This window comes from Nicotiana tabacum, chromosome 5 (assembly GCF_000715075.1).
Source record: "Nicotiana tabacum cultivar K326 chromosome 5, ASM71507v2, whole genome shotgun sequence".
Taxonomy (NCBI): Eukaryota; Viridiplantae; Streptophyta; class Magnoliopsida; order Solanales; family Solanaceae; genus Nicotiana; species Nicotiana tabacum.
Genome location: NC_134084.1, coordinates 160,804,165 through 160,828,213, shown reverse-complemented (window position 1 = coordinate 160,828,213; position 24,049 = coordinate 160,804,165). Strand labels below are relative to the sequence as shown.

General features: G+C 33.3%; 2 protein-coding genes and 1 long non-coding RNA gene across 3 annotated transcripts; all 3 read right to left on the bottom strand.

Annotated features, from left to right (window-relative positions):
• Positions 1–3,397: 3,397 nt before the first annotated feature.
• LOC107777244 (gallate 1-beta-glucosyltransferase 84A24-like) lies at positions 3,398–5,197 on the bottom strand. Its single transcript, XM_016597232.2, has one exon. The coding sequence runs from the start codon at positions 5,058–5,060 to the stop codon at positions 3,579–3,581; it is 1,482 nt and encodes a 493-aa protein (XP_016452718.2). The 5' UTR covers positions 5,061–5,197; the 3' UTR covers positions 3,398–3,578.
• Positions 5,198–12,848: 7,651 nt separating this feature from the next.
• Positions 12,849–13,915, bottom strand: LOC142181056 (uncharacterized). Its single transcript, XM_075253178.1, has 3 exons — positions 13,906–13,915; positions 13,188–13,579; positions 12,849–13,079 (listed from the first exon to the last, which is right to left on the bottom strand). The coding sequence occupies exons 1-3, from the start codon at positions 13,913–13,915 to the stop codon at positions 12,849–12,851; spliced, it is 633 nt and encodes a 210-aa protein (XP_075109279.1).
• A 482-nt stretch (positions 13,916–14,397) lies between these two features.
• LOC142180665 (uncharacterized) lies at positions 14,398–16,450 on the bottom strand. The gene is made up of 3 exons (XR_012709294.1): positions 16,291–16,450; positions 16,054–16,143; positions 14,398–14,614 (listed from the first exon to the last, which is right to left on the bottom strand). It is a non-coding gene; the product is annotated as an uncharacterized LOC142180665 (long non-coding RNA).
• Between the last annotated feature and the right edge of the window lie 7,599 nt (positions 16,451–24,049).

Sequence of the window (24,049 nt, the reverse complement as noted above, 5' to 3'; positions counted from 1 at the left end):
CTTCAGCAGAAGATGTTGAAGTTATTTAGTTCATTTGTAAAAATTTCAGCACTATATAAGCTGAAGATTTTGAAAAAGCTTTCTAACATAGTAGATAAATAATCAGATTGCCAACAGTATCTAAATCATAAATTTTGAAAACAATAAACGTGAAAAGAACAGAACTATCATTGTCTACTAACTTACGTACGTGGAAATATTCACAAATTATTGTCTACTAACTTACGTAATTATTTATAATTTATTTTTAAATAATCTGATAAACATATTTATGGCAATCGTCCCATGAACTGAAGTTTCATAGCAGCACCAACAACAGCAGAAGAAAGAAGAAGAAGAAGAAGAAGGAGGAGAAGAAGAAGGAGGAGGAGGAGGAGGAGGAGGAGGAGGAGGAGGAGGAGGAGAAAGAGAGTGAAATTGTTTAAAAAGTAGGTACAAGTTTAAACTTTTATAAAAAAATAGGTATAGGTTAAATGGGGGTGATCAAATAGGGCGCCCCGTGCAATTTTTAAAGATTAAGAGTAATCTAAATAGGTGTGGAGTAAATTGTTTGGTTTCTCTAGATAATTGTGAATTTATCCCCGCCCCCAAAAATTAAGAAGTTATACTTTGTCGGTTGTTAAAGTCTGTTTTCCTTTCTATGGGATAAATAAATACCCACTTTGGGAGCAGCCTTTTTAAACTAAAATAGAGAGTTAGAGGTGTAGAAAGGAACCGACAAATCGCACCAATCCGAGAAAAAAACTAGACTATGGTTCAATTTGATTTGATTTGGTATTGAAAAAAAAAACTCGTCCATAATTAGTTTGGTTTGGTTTTAACTAAAGAAAGTCAAACCGAAATCAAACCAATCCGGCATTACATATATTGAATGACAATGTATTGAATATCTATTTTTTTGTTTTGCAATGATTTAAATAAAAATGCATAACCTATTTTTATTTTTTCTTTAGCGTATAGTCAGGTAATTAGTACTCCCTTATTAGTCTACTTATTTGAACATGACTTAGTACTTTTAGATTATGGTTATTTTTATTATGATTTTTTAATTAGCAATATTTATATTATGTGATTTTATTGTTTTATTGTTGAATATTTTAGGATAATGCAATGACACATCTCATATTTTGTATTATTTTCTTGAAAAATACCTTATATAGTTGTATCTTACTAGGATTAAAGAAATATTTGGAGCACAAGTTATATGTTTTATGCTACGAAGATTTTACCAAAAAAAATCGGAAAACCCGAAAAACCCGAAAATCCGAGAAAAATCGAGATTAAAAAACCCGTGTTTTATTGGTTTGGTTTGGTCGTTAGATTTAATAACCCGACACAATTGGTTTGTTTTGGTAATTGCAAAACCCGAACCAACCCGATCTATGTACACCCCTACATAAAGTAGGATGTGTAGGTTTTTTTGCTGAAAAATCAGCTTGAGCAAACCAAAACTTCGATTCCCTCTTTGTAGATTTTTCAAACCAAAACTTCGATTCCCACTTTGTTTTTTGTCCGAGCAAGCTAAAAATTGAACTTAGTGTTCCCAACATCTTGATCTACAATTAAAAACTAAAGAGCACGATTTAGTGTCCTGTAGCTCCAAATTTTGAGCTGTGAACCGTAGCTGCATTTTTGGTGATTTTCTTCTGATCTTCTCTTGTTTGGTTATTATTCTTGTTGTTATTGAGACTCCGTATTTTACTTTGATATTAGTCATTTTGAAAAACTTTTATAACTCTTTCACTGATATAGTAGAACTTTGGTCCCTAGGTTTTTTTACTATTCACTAAAGAGGTGTAAATCTTGGTATTCCTTGGAATTGGTAATATAATATAATATTAATTCCAAATTTGACGACATTGATATATTTAAGGATTCGCACAAATCATTTCCACTTATCATTGTCAATGAACTTGACCAGCATTTATTTTTTAAAACAATTTCATTTAATGCTAACCATGTGTCCCAAATTTCCTCATTTAATCCGTGCTAAAAGTTAACTTTGTGTTGTTTCGCCACATACCATCTCCCTTAAATTGATTTCCTCATTTAACGCTTGAAGTTCTAATATGCTTACAGACAATATTCTTTTAAACAAAGAAACAATTGATTTGCTTTCGAAATGGCAAATTAAATATTTATGCAAACAGTACAAATAAATACTTTATACTCTCTCCTTTTCCTCTAATTTTCCTTTTAATATGTTTAAAGAAGAATGACCCTTTTATATCTAGATCCAGCAAGCTTACCCCAGAGCGATGTCAATCAACAATCAACAACCAATAATATCCCATATATATATATATATATATATATATATATATATATATATATATATATATATATATATATTGTGTTTCCTATACGAATATAAATTGGAGCTGTTTTTGAATTTTTGTGAGTGATTTATAGGAAAAACTTTGAAAACAGTTTTTTGAAGTTTTTCGAATTTTTGAAAAAATTCTAAGATTCAACTTTAATTAAAATTTGAGATTATATATATATGTATATCTTATTAAGAGTGGATTAATATCCTCATACTAAGTAAGCATTTGGACACAAGAATTGTAAAATTCCGGAAAAAGTAATTTTTTTAAGTAAAAATAGTATTTGAATATTAGGGTTGTGTTTGGACATGAATATAAATTGGAGCGATTTTTGAATTTTTGTGAGTGATTTAAAGGGAAAACTTTGAAAAACAGTTTTTTGAAGTTTAAAAATTTTTGAAAAAATTCTGAGATTCAACTTTAAGTAAAATTTGAGATTTTCATGGCCAAACACTTGTTCCGAAAAAAAAAGTAAAAAATTTCTGACAAAATTATTTTTTTTATGACCAAACGGGACCTAAAAAGCCTAATATTGAGTAAAAACTCAAATAATTATCGTGGTTTAAACTTTAAAGTGTACTCAGTATTACAAACTTTACTGATGCATCATTTATAATAGGCATAAATATTTAGCGTGTCCATCTAGAAATACGCTAAACAACTTCAATTATTATATGATACTGTAGTTTTCGCTACCAACCAAAAACACCAAAATTCCACCACGTAATTTCCGCCAACATTTCCTTCTAGAAAAAGACCCCTTTTTAGAAGCAGCCAAGAAGAAAATACGAATTACTCGTAGTAGTTAGGGTTTAATAGTAATTCTACTAAACTAAGCTCCCGTTATACACGGGTCCGAGAAATAGCCGGGCACAAGGGAGCCTAAGTACTAATTGTACTGATCCTCTAAAATTTCATTACACCAGCCTCGCCCAAGAGAGAGCCAAGTACTAGCTATGCTTAGCACGGTTCTGTACATCATAAATATAATTATTATATCCAATTAATACCTCATATATTCAAGAGTTTAAGTTTCTTACAATTAAAATATAAAAGATAATTATATACAATCTTTATAATAATGTAATTAAATGCAAATCTCCATACTACAGTCATACACAAATTCCTTGATATCTATAGTTATTAATTTATGGAATATGAGACATGAATATGTTATTACAAATTCCTTGGTCTCTAATTATTTATGGAATATGAGACAACGATATGTGGTTATCATTTTAAAAAAATACATTACACCTCGTTTATGGATTGACTAACGTTACCTTTATGTTGCTCATGCTCACTTCTAACATAGTCAACAAAATCTTGCAAGTTCCTCTCGGAGGAGCCACCCTCTGCCACTGCTTCCTCTGCCGCCTTCTTCCATTTCAACGCATTATCTTTCATCTCCGCCGCCTTTGGTCCACTAATAACCTCCCTCACGCACTTCTCCACTTCTTCCCTCGGAATAATCCTATTTTCAGCCTCGCCTCTACATAGTCGAAGTCCAACTTTAAAAACATCGACTAAATACTTAGCATCCGTGACTTGATCACCCCATTGAGGAAAAGCCAAAATCGGCATACCACTAGAAAGCGCTTCCATCGTCGAATTCCATCCACAATGTGTCACGAAACAGGCTACCGACGGGTGCACTAACACTTGTTCTTGTGGACACCATTGCACTATTTTCCCCTTATCTCCAACTTTCTCTAGAAATCCATTAGGTAACACAAATGGCTCAAAATTTTGGACTTTAGTAGGTGGCTTAATTACCCACAAAAAATTAACCCCTGAATTTAACAATCCATAAGCTATTTCCTCCCCTTGTTCCCTTTTTAAAATAACAATACTACCAAACGAAATGTAAACCACAGACGATGGCGATTTTGTATCTAACCAATTTATACAATTTTCGTCAACCTTCATAAAATCACCTTGGACATCATCACTTGTAGAAGTTGCCAATTTAGGGTATTTGAATAGTGGGCCCACAGTTTTGATAGGAATATTTTTGGAAATCAGGTAATTGACAACGTCAAGTTCAAGTTCTTGGAAAGTTTCCATAAGTAGAAAGGACAATTTGGATAAATTCTTGTATTGACCTAAAATGGCTCTTCTTAAAAAACCATATGGTGTACTAGGATGCAAGAAGCTAGGAATTTCATCGTACTTTAATAAAGGCATATAAGGTAATTGAACATCAATTTCAGGTTGTGATTTACTAGGAAATGGAACTAAATTATTGTAATAATGGTAATAAGCTGAAAAACTAGCAGCAGATTGTATCCAAAGCATAGCACTAGGAATTCCAAGACTTTCAGCAACATCAGAAACCCAAGGAATAAAAGGATTATTAATCAAACAAGAAATAGGGCAACCTTGTTCTTCGTATTTCTTGATCATTTTTGGGAGAATTTTCTTGCCAGTTAACTCAAGATGTTGTAAGTAGGAATCTAAGCCGTTTCCATTCGACTTAGAATGATCCCAATCATCGTCGAAAAATTCGAATCTCATTATACCATTACCATAAGGAATTGGTTCACTAGTTGTGATTTTAGGGTTGGATTTTTTCATTTCTGAACCACAACTTTCAGGTGCTGAGAAAGTGACAAAAAGGCCCTTGGCTGCTAGGCGTTTGCCTAGTCTAAGAAGAGGATTTACATGTCCTTGACCTGGAAATGAGACCAGAAATACATGAACTAGTGCACCTTCACTGACTGTAGATCCCATTCTTAACTCTTTTTCCAGAGGAAGAAAGCAGTACAGGGAAGAGAAAATATAGGTTAAAATAGTGTGTTACACTAAGAGTGGAGATATTGGGATCTACTTATATAAATGGAGGGGCGGATAGCCTTTCAGCTACGAGTTCAACTGAACTGAATTTGTTATTTTTGACATAGAATATAGATTTATATGCAAAAACAAGCTAAAATCTAAATAAGTGAACCCATACAATGACTACGAACACTTAAAATTTTAAAAGTTAAACTCATTACATTTAAATTTTGGATCCGCCAATGAATCAAACTTTGTGTGCAACTTTAGTAGACAATTTTGAATTGAATTAATTTCCTGTGGACCAATGAATGGTCACTATGCTCCCTCTTTTCTCTACGTGCGACAAAAAAAAAATTTAAAAAGAAAAAATCGGTTGGCTACCAAGAAACGGGAGAATATACGAATTGAAATGCACTTAAATATTATTTTTCGTCGTCTCATCTATTTGTTTGTATACTTTAGGGGTATTTTATAATTAGAAAATTTCCAGTCATTCTCTTATACTATACTCTTTCGATACATTCTAGAAGAATTTGGACGATCATTAGAAGTAAAACAGACTGAGTTGCCGAGGTTCTCAAACTACTTAGGACAAACTCATTTACTTAGTGAAAAGTCAGGAGCAATTAAGAGGGAATATATAGGATTTGATATTGAAGAAATTAATACTCTTCTTTCATTTTATATGACATTTTTTTAATTTGTCATATAAAAATGAATATTTTTATATATAAAAATAATTTAACTTAAACTTTTTTATCTTATCTTGAATGATATGGCTTTACAGTCATAAGAAATATTTTAACCACAAATTTTAAAATGATTTCTTTCTTTCTTAAATTATGTGCCATCTAAAATGGGAAAGAGAGAATAGCACGTTTTGTTAAACATAATCAAAAAATTTATCCAGATTTGCTATAAAATTCAAATACAGTTAGGAGTGAAAATTTTGTATTTTTCCATATATAAATGGTATATATATATATATATATATATATATATATATATATATATATATATATATATATATATATGTTTGATGTGTCGCGTAATTTTTTCTATATTTATTGTCACAATTCACAAGTCACATGTTGGGCTACAACGGTCCAACGACACTCTTAATATGGTGTGATATTGTTTGATTTGGGTCAAGCCCGCGCGGTTTTTCCCAAAAGGCCTCGCACAATTTAAAATATTCCTACATCTTATATATAGACTTCCAATCTTTTCAGCCATCAATGTGGGACTTTGTTCGCACACCCAACAATCTCCCCCTCGAACTAAATTCCACGTGACCCATTGTCACGATCCACGAGGGCCAATCTCCGAAATTCATTGTGTGCCACCCACATTGTTTTAGTATAATGACAACCGAAGCCTACAAATAGCTTCTTCTTGTGTGCGCACCGCTCCGCACCATCACTTTGCCATCTCCATACTCCTTCCGCCGAACTTGGGCCTTGATACCAATTGTTGGGCTAAAACAGCCCAACGAGATAAGCCCGCACGGTTTTTCCCAAAAGGTCATATGCCATTAAAAAATTCATGTACCTTATATGTAGACTCTCAATCTTTAAGATGGATCAGGGAATACAATAGCATGAAGACTTTCGATATGACAAAAAATAAAGACTTTTGATAGACTCACGGGTCCATCCTCTCGAATTGTATTTTTCTTTGTGGATACGAGGTTCTGATATACTATTCCTACGCATCTACCATTTTTATTTTTCTTGCACTTTTTGATTTTATAAAAAAGGAAAAGGGCAATAAGGGGTGTTTGTTTGTTTTACCACAAATGCAGACTTGAAAGATGTGATCACAAACAGCAGTGGCGGAGCCACATTGAACCAAGGGGTGTCAGGCGACACCCCTTACGCCGGAAAATTATACTATATTGTTAGATAAATTTTTATTTTATTTTATGTATATTTACTATACGTTGATTCCCCTTGACTTTTTGATGTATCTAATTATTTATATTTTGATACATCTCGACAAAAATTCTGGCTCAGCCACCGACAAACAGGACAAATTTCATAACTTAAAGGGTGTCATAATTTGCGCCTTCACCAATGTGTAAGAATCATTTGTATTTTTCAGGATAAACAAGACAAGTTTCATAATCCAACTTTCTAGAAGTTGCTGATCATATGAGTTATTCAATTGCTTATACAGCTCCTTGGAGTATAATACATTAATGCTTCAACCAATAGACAATCAATTCCTGCAACTAAGGGGGTAAACGGACAAGTCTGATTGGGTATGTGACCGGTCGAAAATGAGTAATGTAAAAATGAATTATTTGATCCGATTCGTATTTAATAAGGATAAAAAAATAAGTTAACCGGCGGATAATATGAATATTCATATTATCCACGGCTTCTTAAATATGATTACTTTTGGGAGAATTCCTAGTCTCCCAAACTTGAAGAACCCAAATTTGAGGCTTTACAAATGTAACAGTTAAACCCATTGGTTATCCATTTTCTAGGTGAATAATATGATTCTTATCTATATTTGACCCATTTTTAAAAAGTTCATTATCCAATCTATTTGTTACAAATAATGTAGGTTGATAACTGTTTTATTTTATCCATTTTGCCACCACTACCTGCAACTATTCAATAAAATTGCACCCTTGTTTGGTGAGAAGTCTAACACTGTGGCAGATATTTTGTCTAAATAGGTCATACCAATAATGTGACAAATATCTTTTCACGTTTCATTTCATCGTCTTAGTTTGTATTTAACTCTTCATTTAGTTTCAATTTACGTGAACCTATTTTCTTTTTAGTTTATGTCAAAAAAAATTGATTCATTTTCATATTTGGAAATAATTTACCTTTATATAATGATTTATAACCACACAAAATATACATGTCTCATTTTACACCACAAATTCAAAAGTATTCCCTTTTTTCTTAAATTTCATGTTGAATCAAATGGGTTCACATAAATTGAAACGGAAGGAGTATTATATTAATGACCCTTCAAATGAGGTACAGAAGAGAGGGGTCACATCTGGTAATAGAGGACTGAGGAGTAGTTAGTAAATCTGATAAAATGTGCCCTCTTTCGGCGATTTTTTTTTTATTTTATAAAAGTGGAAATTAATTTTTGGGTTCAGTTAGCAGCCTTGTAGGCGTACGCGCACAAATCATACTATCAATGATGATATTATTAAAAAAGAATCAGGGTACAAGTCAAATTAAATACTCCATAAACTCTGCCGTTTGGATTGAAAAATTTATGAAGGAAATTGGATTTTAAATTCTCAAAAACCACACGATTATATAGCTAAAAGGGAAAATGCCACGCCTATAATCTTCCCAAGCGTTATTAATGTGGCTACTACGTTATTTCTTTGGGAAGCTTCTAAATTAGGTCAAAAGTGTTTTTTTCAAAAGTTCTTTTGGTAAGAAACAGTTTGTGTTTGGCTAATTTAATTGAAAAACACTCCTGAACAACAATTAATATTTGGTCAAGCTTTTAAAAACTCTTTCTAAGTGTATTTTTCTCAAAAGTGCTTTTAGAGAAAAACTAATTTTTTCTGCTTCTCCAAAACTGCTTCTGCTTATCTCCAAAACTGCTTCTGCTTCTACTCAAAAGCACTATTTTCCTCTCTAAAAGCTTGGCCAAATACTTCAACTTTGAACAAAATACTTTTTTTTTTAATTAAGAAAAAGTATTTTTGGTTTGGAGAAGCTTGGCCAAACAAACTATTAGTACTAACTTATATCAATAAAAGGGCTTTCCAATTCTTTATCAATTATAAACTGTATTGAAACCCATCAATAATTTTGGTGGAGACCACATGACATATTCAAATAAGAGAAAAGACAGGAGCAACGCAGATAGATACAAAAACTTGAGCTAAATTGGCTATATGCTTGGACTTCTTAGGTTATCCAGATTCCATAGACTTTCAGCAAATGGGAAAAACAACCTAGAATCTTCTCGGCACTCCGCACACTCTTTTTGGAGGAAAAAACAGATTCCGTGTTTATCAAAATTAAATCATGATTCGCTTTCGTTGGATTTTCGGGTTTCTTAGAATTTTTTGTTATTTAAATATTATTTTAATTTTACTTTATTAGTATATTTTTGATAGGTAAATATATATTTAGTGAAATATTAAAAAATTGACAAACATACTGTTGCTCCCAAACGCACACGCAAGTATACGTGATCGTACAAGTAATAAAATGATAAGTCGAGTGTCGAACCCACAAAGACTTATATCAACTACCGACTAACTCACCAATATTATTATTCAGTCAAGCTAACTTCGAGTTCAAGAGTGTAATTATACTAAACTACAATTCTAAGTAATAACTAAATTATCAAGCAGTAAACTGATTATCATGTATTCAATAGAGACAAATATTCTAGGGTTGTGATCGATTCACCAATTCTATTGTGTTCTAGTTAACTCTCCCTCTCATACAATTCACTCATGGTTGCTAATTAATCGATAATTGCTCTCATAGCCTTCTCCCGAAGTACTACTCGCCTATTCAAAATAGATTAACGCTTATATTCCTATGAAATCAATCTATTAAGAACACATTAAGATTACGATATTTAATTAAGCACGATTACTAGGTATATTCCTATCCTAACCACAAATCCGCTTAAGATCATGCTCTCTTCAATTCTTCTCTAATCTAAACACGGCTTTCCCAAGCATAACATAGATAGTAAATAGAACCTAACTGCTGGTCAGAAAATTAAGCAATTAATCACATAATTGAAGAAACAATCATATATTAGTAAATTATAATCAATGTTAAGTCAACGTTAAACAACAATATTCATGGCTAAATCACAACCCCAGAACAATGGATTTTTAGCCACTCATAATACTAGCAAACAATTGCATAAGTTTTGAATAATTGAAAATACTAGAAAAGATGAAGAAATCTGAGATGTTCTTGCTTTCGGATGTTTCTTGTGTGTATTTTCCTCCAAAGTGGCGTCCTTCCTCTCACAAATAAGTTTAGTCTTGCTTTTATACGTGTTTGGTAGGTCTAGGGCCGAAATAATCGTGTCCCGGGAGAATTTGGACAACTTTCACGCCATTGGCGCCCTGGTTGGCGCCAGTCACCCTCCATGGCGCTGTAATATTTTTGATTCTATTTTTGGCGTCACAGGTGGCGCCAGCGCCACCTGTGGCGCTGAAATATGTCATTTCCCTGTTTTTGTTCGTTTTGGCTCTAATTTTGCACATCGCCCCCGATTGCTCCCGGATCATTCCTACATATGAAAATACATCAAATTAACATAAATTAACACATTTCACATCCTAAATCCACGAAACAAAAGCAAGATATGAGGTGATATCCATACAAATATATATATACTTTAAGCACAACATCAACACCCCACACTTAAACTCTTGCTCGTCCTCGAGCAATGGGACTATCAAATAAACTCCAACTACGTATAAGTCTCAATTATAGAGGAGCACTTTAAATTTTAACCACACACTATACCCTTGACTATGATCAATACAAGCACACAAGCATGAACATACAAAATTTCACATTCTTCCCGTTTAAGCATGCCCAATTATAACCTTTCAATTTACTCAATTCCAACAACCTATTTGTCACCACCCAACCTCAAAAGCCGACTTGTAGCCATTGAGCAACCTCAATTCACGTACTTACCCAACAAGAAAGTTTACAACATTACCAATCATTCATGAGATAATGTGCCCTCACCAACAAACGAAAGAGTGAATATAGATTAGTCCACACATTCAAATATGCTTTTGAATATAGATTAAGGACATCACACAATTGAACAAAATTCGCTCACTCTCACAAAGAATTCATATGCATCTCATGGTCTTACCATAAGCTTGCCCGTAGTGTATATCTCTACTAATTTAAGTTAGTCAAGTCTAAGAAAAATTACTATTTTAATGTTGTAATGTAGGCTAAGGGACGAGTATGATACATTTAGAAATAGTCACTAACCCTCCTAAGCACTTTAATACACTACATTCATAATTCAAGCATATATTCTTCTTAACAAATTCACTTGCCACAAACCATATGCAACATAGCCCTTACTTTCATTTAAGCACTTCTATACTCCACTAGCACAAATTATTAAGAATTGGAGGTGTGTATTTTTCTACATACTTTCACTATCATTTTTTTTCACACACTCCATACATTAAAGTTCATCGGCTAGTGACTTTTGATTTCAACTTTTAGTGCACCAAGGGCTTTTCCATGGTTCCACTCAAAAACTACCCCCCAATATCTCACCTTACTTCTTTTAGCAACTAAGTGCCTTAGGCGGTAAAGGTTCAATCAATCTCAAACTAAGAACAAAATAGGGGTATGACTTGTAATGTGGTTGCCAAAGAAAAGGTCTATAGGCTCAAAGAGGCTAGCAACGAAAAATTTTATTTTTATGTGGCAAACACATCTATGATCAAGCAAGAAAATGCCGACGTCATCTCCTAGATTAGCACAACTTACAATTTCGCTTCAATTAACACACGAGGCAAGTTCTAGACTACACAGGATAGCACAAAAAAACATAAATCCTCACACACACGTTGCACATGATTCAATCAAGACGGTTCTGTTCAACTCTCAAGTCAAGCAAACACATATAATTGAGGAATTTAAGCAATATTGCAATATACAACATACAAGTCAAACAACTGAGAGAAAGCGTCACAAAATAGGCTATTTGCTTTACTTAGGCTTTACAATTCAAACCAAATACACGGAAAGATGGAACGTATGTCATATCCTAATGTACCAGCATCAACCATGTCAATGAGTTTCTCAGAGAAACTCAATTTCTTCATAAACTACTCCTAAAAAAAAAATAAAGTACCCGGTTCGAGCTATATCCTTGGAAAAGAACCGGTGCCCAAAGAAAAACTAAGGAATACTACCTAACTATTCTAAAAAAAATCTTTTTGGTATTTTTAATCGGACTTTATCCCTCAAGAAAATTGTCCCAAAGATCCATCGTCGGGAAAAAATCTGAGCTTTTTCTAAAAAACATTTTGTTTTCAACTTTCATTTTTTTTTCATTTTTTTAACCTAGACTATGTCTACTACGAGTCCTAAAAGAAAATTTTAATAATATAAAAAAAACAATGTTATACAATTACACTTCGAAAAGTAGTTTTCCCACCCCACACTTATATTATGCATAGTCCTCGATGGATGATCACAAAGAAAAATATTAAGTAAGGGTGGGAAATACTCCCTGAGACCCTCTCGAGCCTAGCTCGGCCATGATCCTCAATCTTAAGGGTCAGGATGACCCCACACTTAAGCTCAAACATGCTCCTCAGCTTCAACTTTGGGTACTCAGACTTTCTCTACTCTGCAACATAAAAACAACACAGAACTTGAAACTATATATAAAAAAAATTAAATATAGGCTGGATTGCCTCCCAACAAACGCCTTGTTTATAGTCGTGGCATGACTCTGCTACTCTGCTTAGACTAGGCCCTTTCTCTTTTTCTTTCTCTCATGAAGTCTAGCCTTTTTGCACGCTCTTAGAGGGTCTCCTCTTTCATCTCTGGCTCTTTTCTCAATCATCTTTACACACTCAGCTTGCAATACCACCTCCTCTAAATCAGTTGTCCCGTCTGGATCACTACAATTCACATAAGGACTCTGCTCTATCCCCTTCGATTCTACCATAGTAATCATGCACAAGTCCTCATTATGCTTAGGGAGCTTAAGTGCCTTTTACACATTAAAAGTGACTTCCTCATCATCAACTCTCATCTTTAACTTTCCTTCTCTCACATCAATAATTGCTCCACCGGTAGCTAAGAATGGTCGCTCCAAAATAATGGGTACTTCCTCATCCGCCTCGTAATCAAGAACAATAAAATCAGTGGGAAAAATAAACTTTCCCACTCGAACTAACACATCCTCAATAATTCCTTCTGGCATAACTAGTGACCTATCTGCTAACTGTAAAGTGATTGTAGTAGGTCTAAGCACCCCCAATCCGAGTTGCTTGAACAAAGAGGATGACATCAAATTTATACTAGCCCCCTAATCACACAGGGCTCTACCTACTTCTTGTTTTCCAAGAGACAAATGGATTGTGAAACTCCCAGGATCCTTCAACTGAAGGGGAAGTTTACTCTGAACTCTAGCATTACACTCTTCAGTCAGTGCAACTGTTTCGAACTCTGTATGTCTTCGTTTATTTGCCACAATATATCTGAGATACCTTGCATACTTAGGCACTTCCTGCAAAATTTCCACCAAAGGCAAATTCACACGCACTTGGCTCAAAATATCTAAGAATTTCTTGTACATAGCATCATCTTTTTGCTTTTGAAGTCTTTGTGGAAATGGAGGTGGTGGCCTTGTCACAATTTCTGGCTTTTCTTTCTTATTCTCCTCAACGGGCTTAGGAACTAATTCTCCTTCAGGTCTAGCTGTATACTTCTTTTTCTCTGGAACTTCTTATAATTCTCTTTCATTTCTCAAGGTAACCGCATTGACTTCAGCCTTAGGATTAGGCTCAGTATCACTCGGGAGAGCTCCAACAGGTCTAGTATTTTGATTTGCTGCTAACTGCCCTATTTGCCTCTCAAGATTTCTACAATCGGTCCTGAGCTGTTGATTGTCAAGCAACAACTTCTTCAGCAAGTCATTTGTACTCTCTTCTGTTTGTTGGGATGAGTTCTGAGGTTGATTGAAATTTCCTTGGGGTCTATAATGATTTTGATTCAGCTGATTTTCACCCCATGAGAAGTTGGGATGATTCTTCCAATTTGGATTGTACGTGTTCCCATCACTACAAGAAAGTGTGGAATTTGCAACAAATTTTTTCGTTGCCTTATATTGGATATTGTTGTGAAAAGTACTTTTGGCAACGGCAAAAAAATTGTTGCATGCCGTTGCAATAAATGCTGATGGGAAAAGTTTTTGCAACAACAAAAATTGTCATTGCCAAAAGATGACTTAACGCAACAAGAAATATTATTGTCATAAATTATATTTTAATTATACACTTGGCTTATAAAAATATTTAGCAACAAAAATTATTGTTGCGATAAATTATTATTATTTTCACAACAATACTAATTGTGGCAAAAAATTGGCAGGAGGGTAATTAATAATTTGTTATAAAGGCTTTTCGCAACAAGTATTGTTGTAGGCACAAATCACTTTTTGCCAATAATATTATATTTTTTGTTGTACAGCTAGCAATAATAAATGTATAGTTGTTACATACACAAATCACATTTTCTTTTAAAGTGTATATGATATATATATTTGCAAAGGTCAATACAACTGATGCACTACGTATTTACATACTTTCAAAAACTAAATACTACTAAAACACATGTTCTTACTTAAAAATAAAAACAAGAGCATCTACGGGGTCATAATTTCTAATCTAATAACAACCCAAAAGTAAGTCTTTCTTCTAGTAGCTTGAGCATTAGATGGACCATATTGTCAGCTATGTTGGTTTATTCATCCTCATCCTGCAAAAGAAGATAAATTATAATTATATTTTTTATAAAAGAAAATTATAAAGTACACAAGTACAGATCAAAAAAAGAAAAGTTTGGGCACCAATGAATAATATAAAAAGATTCTTATAGCCAAAGCTAAAGCTAAGAAATTATCAAGTAAGAATTATATGGAAGACCGTCAAAATCATGCCTATAGTAAGCTAGTTGTCTATGAAGCCTTTATTAATCTAACCTCATGATCATGATTCATGAAGAAGCAAAAGTCTACAGAAAACGAAATTTTACATGTCAAAATTAGTAAGTATACAATATATGTATTCTTGGACACCACTCCAAATGTTGTTCTACAACTACAGTTGGTCCAACCAAAGATAGCTTAGAATCAATCTATTTCACTTTTCTCTTCAGCATTATCCCTTTATTTTTTATTTCACCAAGTCAACCAAACATCCTATGAAAATCTATATATACATGACTTGCATATACGCTTCCAAAATCCAGAATAACAGCAGAAAGAACTTTACAAAGAGAGAAAAGGCAAAGAGATCTTTTTCTTTACAAAAATGGGTGCTATATTGGAATACTTTTGGTCTCTCTCATTACATCATGTCTCCTCCATATCGTTTCAGCTGCAACCAGGCATTATAAATTTGAAGTATGTATATTATTGCATAGTTTCCTACAATTTTATAGCATTGAATTGAACTTGACATTGCCAAAGAAAATTTATACTATAGGTGTATTTTACATGATGTAGCAGGTTATGTAGAAATTAAATCTCTATATATTTTCTGTGCAAGAATCAGCATTACTTATTCCATGTTTTTCATCTCTTTGGATTATATTTCAGATCAAAATGCAAAATGTGACAAGACTATGCCACACCAAGAGTATCGTGACAGTAAATGGACAATTCCCTGGACCTAAAGTTGAGGCAAGGGAAGGCGATCGCCTTGAAATTGATCGAACTTGCACCATGTAACATAAAAGAGGAAAGCTAACTACCTACTATAGAAATCCTACCATGTACTATACATGCCTGACTAATCAATCTTTCAGTACTAGGACCAGGACAAATAACAATTCCAAGTAACTTTCAAGGCACTCCAATTTTTTTTCTTTATCAAACTATTAAGCAAAACTATGCTCTTTCTCTATTGTAGTGATTACAATGCACAAATGTAATTTGTAAAGTTTGGGGGACTGTTCATAAAATAGTATCGTTATACCCGTTGTATTTCTATTTAACTTAGCATTCATTGTTGCGCATCTCACATAAAAGAGCACAGAAAACATAAAATGTTATGGTCATAATATCTCAATTTGGTGATTTTGAACTCAGATGACAAAACTAAATAAAGTGCAACTGAAAACTATAACACAAACATGATATTGAACAATATCAACCAACAAATTTATTTTTATAAGACTTAGACAAAGTTTCTTACCGTGATGTTATTCATAAGTCTTGAACGACTTGTCTCATTTGAACCACTTAAATTAGAAATAATGTTGAGAATTCCACCAGAAACTCCATTCTGTTAAACATAATAAAACTGCATAACTTAATTTGTCATACAAATCAGTGGAAAGGAATGATATGGGAACGAGTCAAAAACAAAAATAGTAAGAGCTAGCGACATAAGTAATTAATCAAAACTCGTAAAAATAAAGACATATGTTACCTGTTCAAAAGAAATTGCCGGGAATGATTTGGTTTTGTTTCGCTCACTCATTCTCTGCATTGAGTATGAGTCCGTAAATATATATTTTTTGATGTACTATAAGAAGTAGAATAAGAAAATAAATAATATAGAAAATTTCAGTGAAGTTAGTAAACCAAGAAAGAAAAGTTTTTTAAAATGTGGAATACAGTCAACGGAAGACAAAATGAAGAAGGTAGATCATCAATGAAATAAGAGATTAAATGTATAATCTGTTAGAAGGAAAACCTAATAACTTACGTGTTCTCATAAGCAAGGGAACATATTAACAATTATTTAAAACGAAGCATCCTTTGGAAAATGAAAGGCTGGCTTAACAAAATGCTGAGAACTAAAAGAAACAGATCCAGATCACTTGAGTTTTAACAACTCTGAAAATGTTGTCAGCCTCCCAAAACAGTTAAAATGCTAATTTTCATTATTTGACTATCCATGAGCAATCCAATTTTTGTAATTTACCTTGGTTTAATGAAGGGATATGGTCTTTTACTTGTCATCTAAATCATAGAGTAGGTAAGTTTCCCCAGCCAAATTTTTTCCCCCGAGAGCACTAGTTGCTACTTTGGAATTCTTTAGAGAAAAGGGTCCTATAAATCAGGTTATATAACAGAAAGTACTATTTAAAAAGGATTTTATCTGCTCTACAAGCAAGAATTTCGGGTAGCAAACAAGTGGTCCTAGGTCAGACTTCACCAATATCCAAACATCTGTAGCACTAGACATATCCTTATCAATCCTCTGGGTTAAAAATCTAATGCAAGTAAAAAAAACTATAGACTGCCATAGCAAAAAGAGCAGGATAAATTGTCATGTTATAGAAGTTGGATTTGGTCGTCACAAGGAAATGTCATGTTATAACATCATGTCTCAACTTTTGAGGCAAAAGTTTGTTTCCATACTGGCAGAGAAAGGCAAACAAACACTAACAGAAAGTGTTAGGTGTAGTTTTGTTTCAAAAAAAAGGCTTAAAAGCTTTTGCCTTTCTCTTCTGTATCATATAGGAGATTAAGATAAATTGTTCAAGTGTGTTCTTCCTTTTTCTATGATTCACTGTGTAATATCTGAATGTCTAAATGAAGTAGTTCAAACTGACCAGACTTTTCATCAACACTGCCTTTCTACTTCATCAATTTGAAACATTCAATTTCTACTCAATTCTTATAATCTGAGTACCACTAGCATCATGGTTCAGACAAACTTTGCACCAATACTACTCACTATCTGTTTACATATTCACATTTAACTTATGTATGTATTTACTTCTATAGATTTAAAGATGTGGAGAAATGGTACGTAAACTTCGCTTTTTCAAGGAACAAATGATAAAGGCAGGGTTTACTCCTTCAACAAGGACAATAAACAGTCACTCTTGGTTTACTCATGGTTAGACATGGAGGAGCTTTACAACTATGTTGTCCCTCCCCTTTGAGCAAAGGATGCAAATCTAAACAGTCACTCTTAGGCAAGTAAACAAGAAAAGGAAGAAAGCACAAAGATAAGAACAGTAGTCTGACAAATCTTTGGCTTGAAACAAACTGTTGCTTTCAATAAATAATTATTTTTTGATAACTGGTTGCTTTGAACAATATCAACACAACTTGAGCTACTGAAAATGGCAAGTACAGTAAGTGTTCCAGATTGAAAAGTATGGCACTTGCGGCTAATTCAACCCCAAAAGCACTATTACTGAACAATAATGTTTACCTGGATAGCGCAATGAGACTCCTGTCTCTGTATCATCTTATACTTAATTCAACATAATCGTAATTTAGTGATAATAATTCTTTTCCTCTGGGATGATATCTGCTTCTGTCAGATCAATTTTTAGCAACATATACATATAATGTACACACACAGAAGTACTCAGAGATGCGCACACACAGAAAGTTGTATACCTTTTCTTTCACACTTTCTTAGATGTAAACCGAGTGTAAGGGAACGTATTACTAATTTCTAAGATTTTTCTTTTCTCAATAAATACTTAGTAAAACAATGCATTCTTCCCAACGTTGGAAATCATCTACCATTGTAAATTAATTGTATTGCAACCAGACTCTAGTAATAATTCTATGCATATGATGATTAATAAAAAATTGACTTTACTTTGGATTCAACGAATAGCCATATACATGAATAAAATATTCAAAGAACTAAAATTGGACAAAGGATATAAAGCAAACTTTTTTAGAACGTCTCTGTTTCAGAACTAAAATTGTGCATGCTGATTTATTGGACCTCTGCTCTATTGCCCCACATAGTATATGGATTCAGGATTCGTGGGGCACATGTCACTCATATGATTTTCACCACACAGTTCGCATCAAAGAGACATATGTTGTACATGTTGCATCTGTTGTGTTTGTTGCATTGTCATTCTATTCATCTGATTTGTCAATTTTGCTATATCAGCTCTCATGGCTGAGAAATCATCAAGCTCAATCAACCCGGCTGCTTTCTGTTTAATTGCCTTTCGTGAATCCCCATCTCCTTGCCAGTTATGATCATTAGCAGTGAAGTTATTTAGCAGGAGTTGGATTTCACTATATGGTTTCGCCATGCAACTAACCCTACAAGCTGAATCAAGATTCATCTTTGAGGCCTCATTTAGCCCGTCAATAAAAGTGTGTCCCAATACCTCATCGGTCTGACAATGGTTTGGGCAATCTTTGAGTAGCTTCTTGTATCTTTTTCAAGCTTGACGAAGTGTCTCGCTATCTCGTTGTTCGAACCCAAGAATCTGACTCCTCAACGACTTTGTCTTCTTAGTGGGGAAAAAGTTGATTAAGAATTTCCTTGCTAGATCATCCCAAGTGTGGATTGAGTTCCCAGGCTCTTTCTGCAACTATTCCTTAGCTTACCCCATCAGTGAAAAGGGAAAAGTGTCAGCCTGACATAGTCCTTGGAAACGTTCGGATAATTGTAGGTATCTGTAATTTCCAAGAAATTCTAAATGTGCCTCCGCGGATCTTCATGAGATAGACCCACATATTACCCTGTGGACTGAATCGGCTGTACCATGTACTGTTTGAGTTCAAAATGCCCTCTGATCTCAGGTTTCACAATAGCCTAAGTCATATTAGCAAGATTGGGCCTTGCGGCTTCTATCACCGCACGCTCTGCATTACCTACCATCTCTATTGGCTGTGGTTGAACTACGATGTCCAACTCTCTTTCTATTCTAGTTCTAGCTTCGACTTCCGTCCTCACTCTGTGAAGTGTTCGTTCAATTTCAGGATCAAGGGGAAGGAGATTGTTTGCGCTTTTACTCCTCCTCATTCAAGAGAAGAGCATGTGTTAACACAAACAAGGTAGACTGAAAATTAAAACTTGAACAAATAACTAATAAAAGCTTAGTAGCTAATTTTTTTTAAGTCCCCGACAACGGTTCCAAAAACGTGTTGCTCCCAAACGCACACGCAAGTATACGTGATCGTACAAGTAATAAAATGATAAGTCGAGTGCCGAACCCACATAGAATTATATCAACTACCCACTAACTCACCAATATTGTTATTCAGTCAAGCTAACTTCGAGTTCAAGAGTGTAATTATACTAAACTACAATTCTAAGTAATAACTAAATTATCAAGCAATAAACTGATTATTATGTATTCAATAGAGACAAATATTCCAGGGTTGTGATCGATTCACCAATTCTATTGTGTGCTAGTTAACTCTCCCTCTCATACAATTCACCCATGGTTGCTAATTAATAGATAATTGCTCTCATAGCCTTCTCCTAAAGTACTACTCGCCTATTCAAAATAGATTAACGCTTATATTTCTATGAAATCAATCTATTAAGAACGCATTAAGATTACGATATTTAATTAAGTACGGTGACTAGGTATATTCCTATCCTAACCACAAATCCGCCCCCAAAGGTTAAGATCATGCTTTCTTCAATTCTTCTCTAATCTAAACACGGCTTTCCCAAGCATAGCATAGATAGTAAATAGAACCTAACTGTTGGCCAGAAAATTAAGCAATTAATCACAGAATTAAAGAAATAACCATATATTAGTGAATTATAATCAAGGTTAAGTCGATGTTAAACAACAATATTCATAGCTAAATCACAACCCAAGAACATTGGGTTTTTAGCCACTCATGATACTAGCAAACAATTGCATAAGTTTTTGAATAATTGAAAATACTAGAAAAGATGAAGAAATCTGAGATGTTCTTGCTTCCGGATGTTTCTTGTGTGTATTTTTCCTCCAAAGTGGCGTCCCTCTCACAAATAAGTTTAGTCTTGCTTTTATACGTGTTTGGTAGGTCTAGGGCCGAAAGGACGAATTTGGATAACTTTCACGCCACTGGCGCCCTGACTGGCGTCAGGCACCCTCCACGGCGCTGTAATATTTTTGATTCTGTTTCTGGCGCCACAGGTAGGGCTGGGCGCCACCTGTGGCGCTGAAATATGCCCTTTTCCTGTTTTTATTCGTTTTGGCTCTAATTTTGCACATTCCGCCCCTGATTGCTCCCGGATCATTCCTACACATGAAAACACATCAAATTAACATAAATTAACACGTTTCACATCCTAAATCCACGAAACAAAAGCAAGATATGAGGTGATATCCATACAAATATATATACTTTAAGCACAACATCACATATTATCTATTAAAATATTCTTATGGGAGAATTTTCTTGCTAACACATGATAGTTATTTTTTTAGTTGTCTGACAATAATTTTTAGTTGATGTACACTTTCAAGGTTAACCGAGTTTAGTAATTAAATATAAAAATCAATATGATACCTAAGTAATAATTACCACTTTAAATTCGAAAAAGATATAAGAATTTAATAGATCTTGACATATGAATATGAAAGAACAAAGATATTGACCCATTTCAGTAACGCTTGATAAGAAAATCATTATACAACCTATTATTTAAAGTTAATAAATATAGAGCACTTCATATTCTATTAAATATTATATCCCGTAAGTGAATCCCAAATATTTCTAGATATTATTTAAAAAAAACTCTATATAAAATCTTAAAAGTATATATAAAAATTATATATTTATACGTCGGTTGGTACGAATTTTTTTACTCAATACCAAGCCAAATCGAACCAAACCTAGTCGGATTTTTTAATCGATTTGGTTTGACATTTCGGTTTGGTGTGGTTTTCCGATTCGATTTGTACACCCCTAGAAATGATCCCTCTAGTCAGAGGCGGAGCTACAATATTGGTATGGGTTCGGATGAATCTAACAGTTCATTTCCTTAGTTTGGTAGCAAGTATAATCGAGAATCCAGTAATTAAATCGAGCTATGAGTTTGGTGGCATATTCATAGCGCATAAACTTTAAATTTTGACTATGTCTCTGCTTCTAGCTTGCTTATCATTGCAACGAGAATACAATAGTGGTACCTATCTATTACAAGCAGATGCAGATTTAGAATTTAAATTAGTACTCGAAAGGTTTAAGGTTTCGAACTCTTTACGAATATGAATTAAAGACTTAATACTTATAACACATCTCAAGAGTTTTCACGTGTATATCTATAGTATTATGTAAAAATTGTGTGTTCAATAGTTTCCATTAAGGGTGTACATAGGTCGGGTTGGTTCAGATTTTACAATTACCAAACCAAACCAATTGTATCGGGTTATTAAATCTAAAGACCAAACCAAACCAATAAAACTCGGGGTTTTCAATATCAGATTTTCTCGGGTTTTCGGATTTTCGGTTTTTTTTCCGACAAAATCTTCGTAGAAACATATAATGTATGCTCAAAATATTTCTTTAATCCTAGTAAGATACAACTATATAAAGTATTTTTCAAGAAAATAATACAAAATATGAGATGTGCCATGGCATTATCCTAAAATATTCAACAATAAAGACAATAAAATCATGTAATATAAATATTGCTAATTAAAAAGCCATAATAAACATAATCTAAAAGTACTAAGTCATGCTAAAATAAATAGACTAATAAGGGAGTATTAATTACATTACTAAACGCTAAAGAAAAATAAAAATAGGTTATGCATTTTTATCTAAATTATTGCAAAATAAAAAATAGATATTCAATACATTCTCGTTCGTAGTATTGAATTGAATGTCTTTTGTTAGCATTAGTATTGATTTGATTTTGGTTTGGGCTTTTGTTAGCATTATTTAATTTACTAATATTAATGACTATAAAACTTATTGGAGCATACAAAAGTTCTAAATCCAACCTTGAAATAATACCTTAAAAGATAAAATTATGAAATTTTTTAAGAAATATTTATAAATTACATCACAATAAGTATATTTATATATTAAATATATCTAAAATTTCTATATATGTAATGTCGGGTTGGTTTGGTTTCGGTTTGACTTTCTTTAGTTAAAACCAAACCAAACCAATTATGGTCGGGTTTTTTTTTCCAATACCAAACCAAATCAAACCAAACCAAAGTCGAGTTTTTTTCTCGGTTTAACTCGGACTGTCGGGTTGGTGCAGTTTATCGGTTTTCTTTGTACACCCCTATTAGGGGTGTACATAGGTCGGGTTGGTTCAGATTTTATAATTACCAAACCAAACCAATTATGTTGGGTTATTAAATCTAAAGACCAAACCAAACCAATAAAACTCAGGTTTTTCAATCTCGATTTTTTCGGATTTTCTCGGGTTATTCGGGTTTTCTCGGGTTTTTTTCCGGTAAAATCTTCGTAGAACAAAACATATAACTTGTGCTCAAAATATTTCTTTAATCCTAGTAAGATGCAACTGTATAAAGTATTTTCCAAGAAAATAATATAAAATATAAGATGTGTCATGACATTATCCTAAAATATTCAACAATAAAGACAATAAAATTATGTAATATAAATATTGCTAATTAAAAAGCCATAATAAAAATAAACATAATTTAAAAGTACTAAGTCATGTTAAAATAAGTAGACTAATAAGGGAGTATTAATTACATGACTAAACGCTAAAGAAAAAATAAAAATAGGTTATGCATTTTTTATCCAAAATTATTGCAAAACAAAAAATAGATATTCAATATATTCTCATTCGTAATATTGAATTGAATATCTTTTGTTAACATTAGTATTAATTTGATTTTGGTTTGGGCTTTTGTTAGCATTATTTAATTTGCTAATATTAATGGCTATAAAACTTATTGGAACATTCAAAAGTTCTAAATCCAACCTTGAAATAATACCTTAAAAGATAAAATTATGATTTTTTTAAAGAAATATTTATAAATTACATCACAATAAATATTTATATATTAAATATATCTAAAATTTCTATATATGTAATGTCGGGTTGACTTGGTTTCGGTTTGACTTTCTTAGGTTAAAATCAAATCAAACCAGTTATGGTCGGATTTTTTTTTTCCAACACCAAACCAAATCAAACAATAATCAGGTTTTTTTTCTCGATTTGACTCGGATTATCGGGTTGGTGCGGTTTGTCAGTTTTCTTTGTACACCCCTACCTTCATTCGTGGATATAAAGAGCTGGAAAGATTCAGAAAAGTGAAAATTCCATTTTAGGTAATTTGGTTTTAGTTCAAATTATGGGTCTCATTGGATTGGATTTCTCAACCCACAATCCGCAACCTGCCCAGCCCCTGCCTGAATTTAAAAAATAATTGTTATAACCTGCGCACCGCCCCGCACCAGCATACACTTAAATCCGCACCGCACCAGCATACACTTAAACCCGCCCTGCCCCGCCCCCACCCGCTCCATTG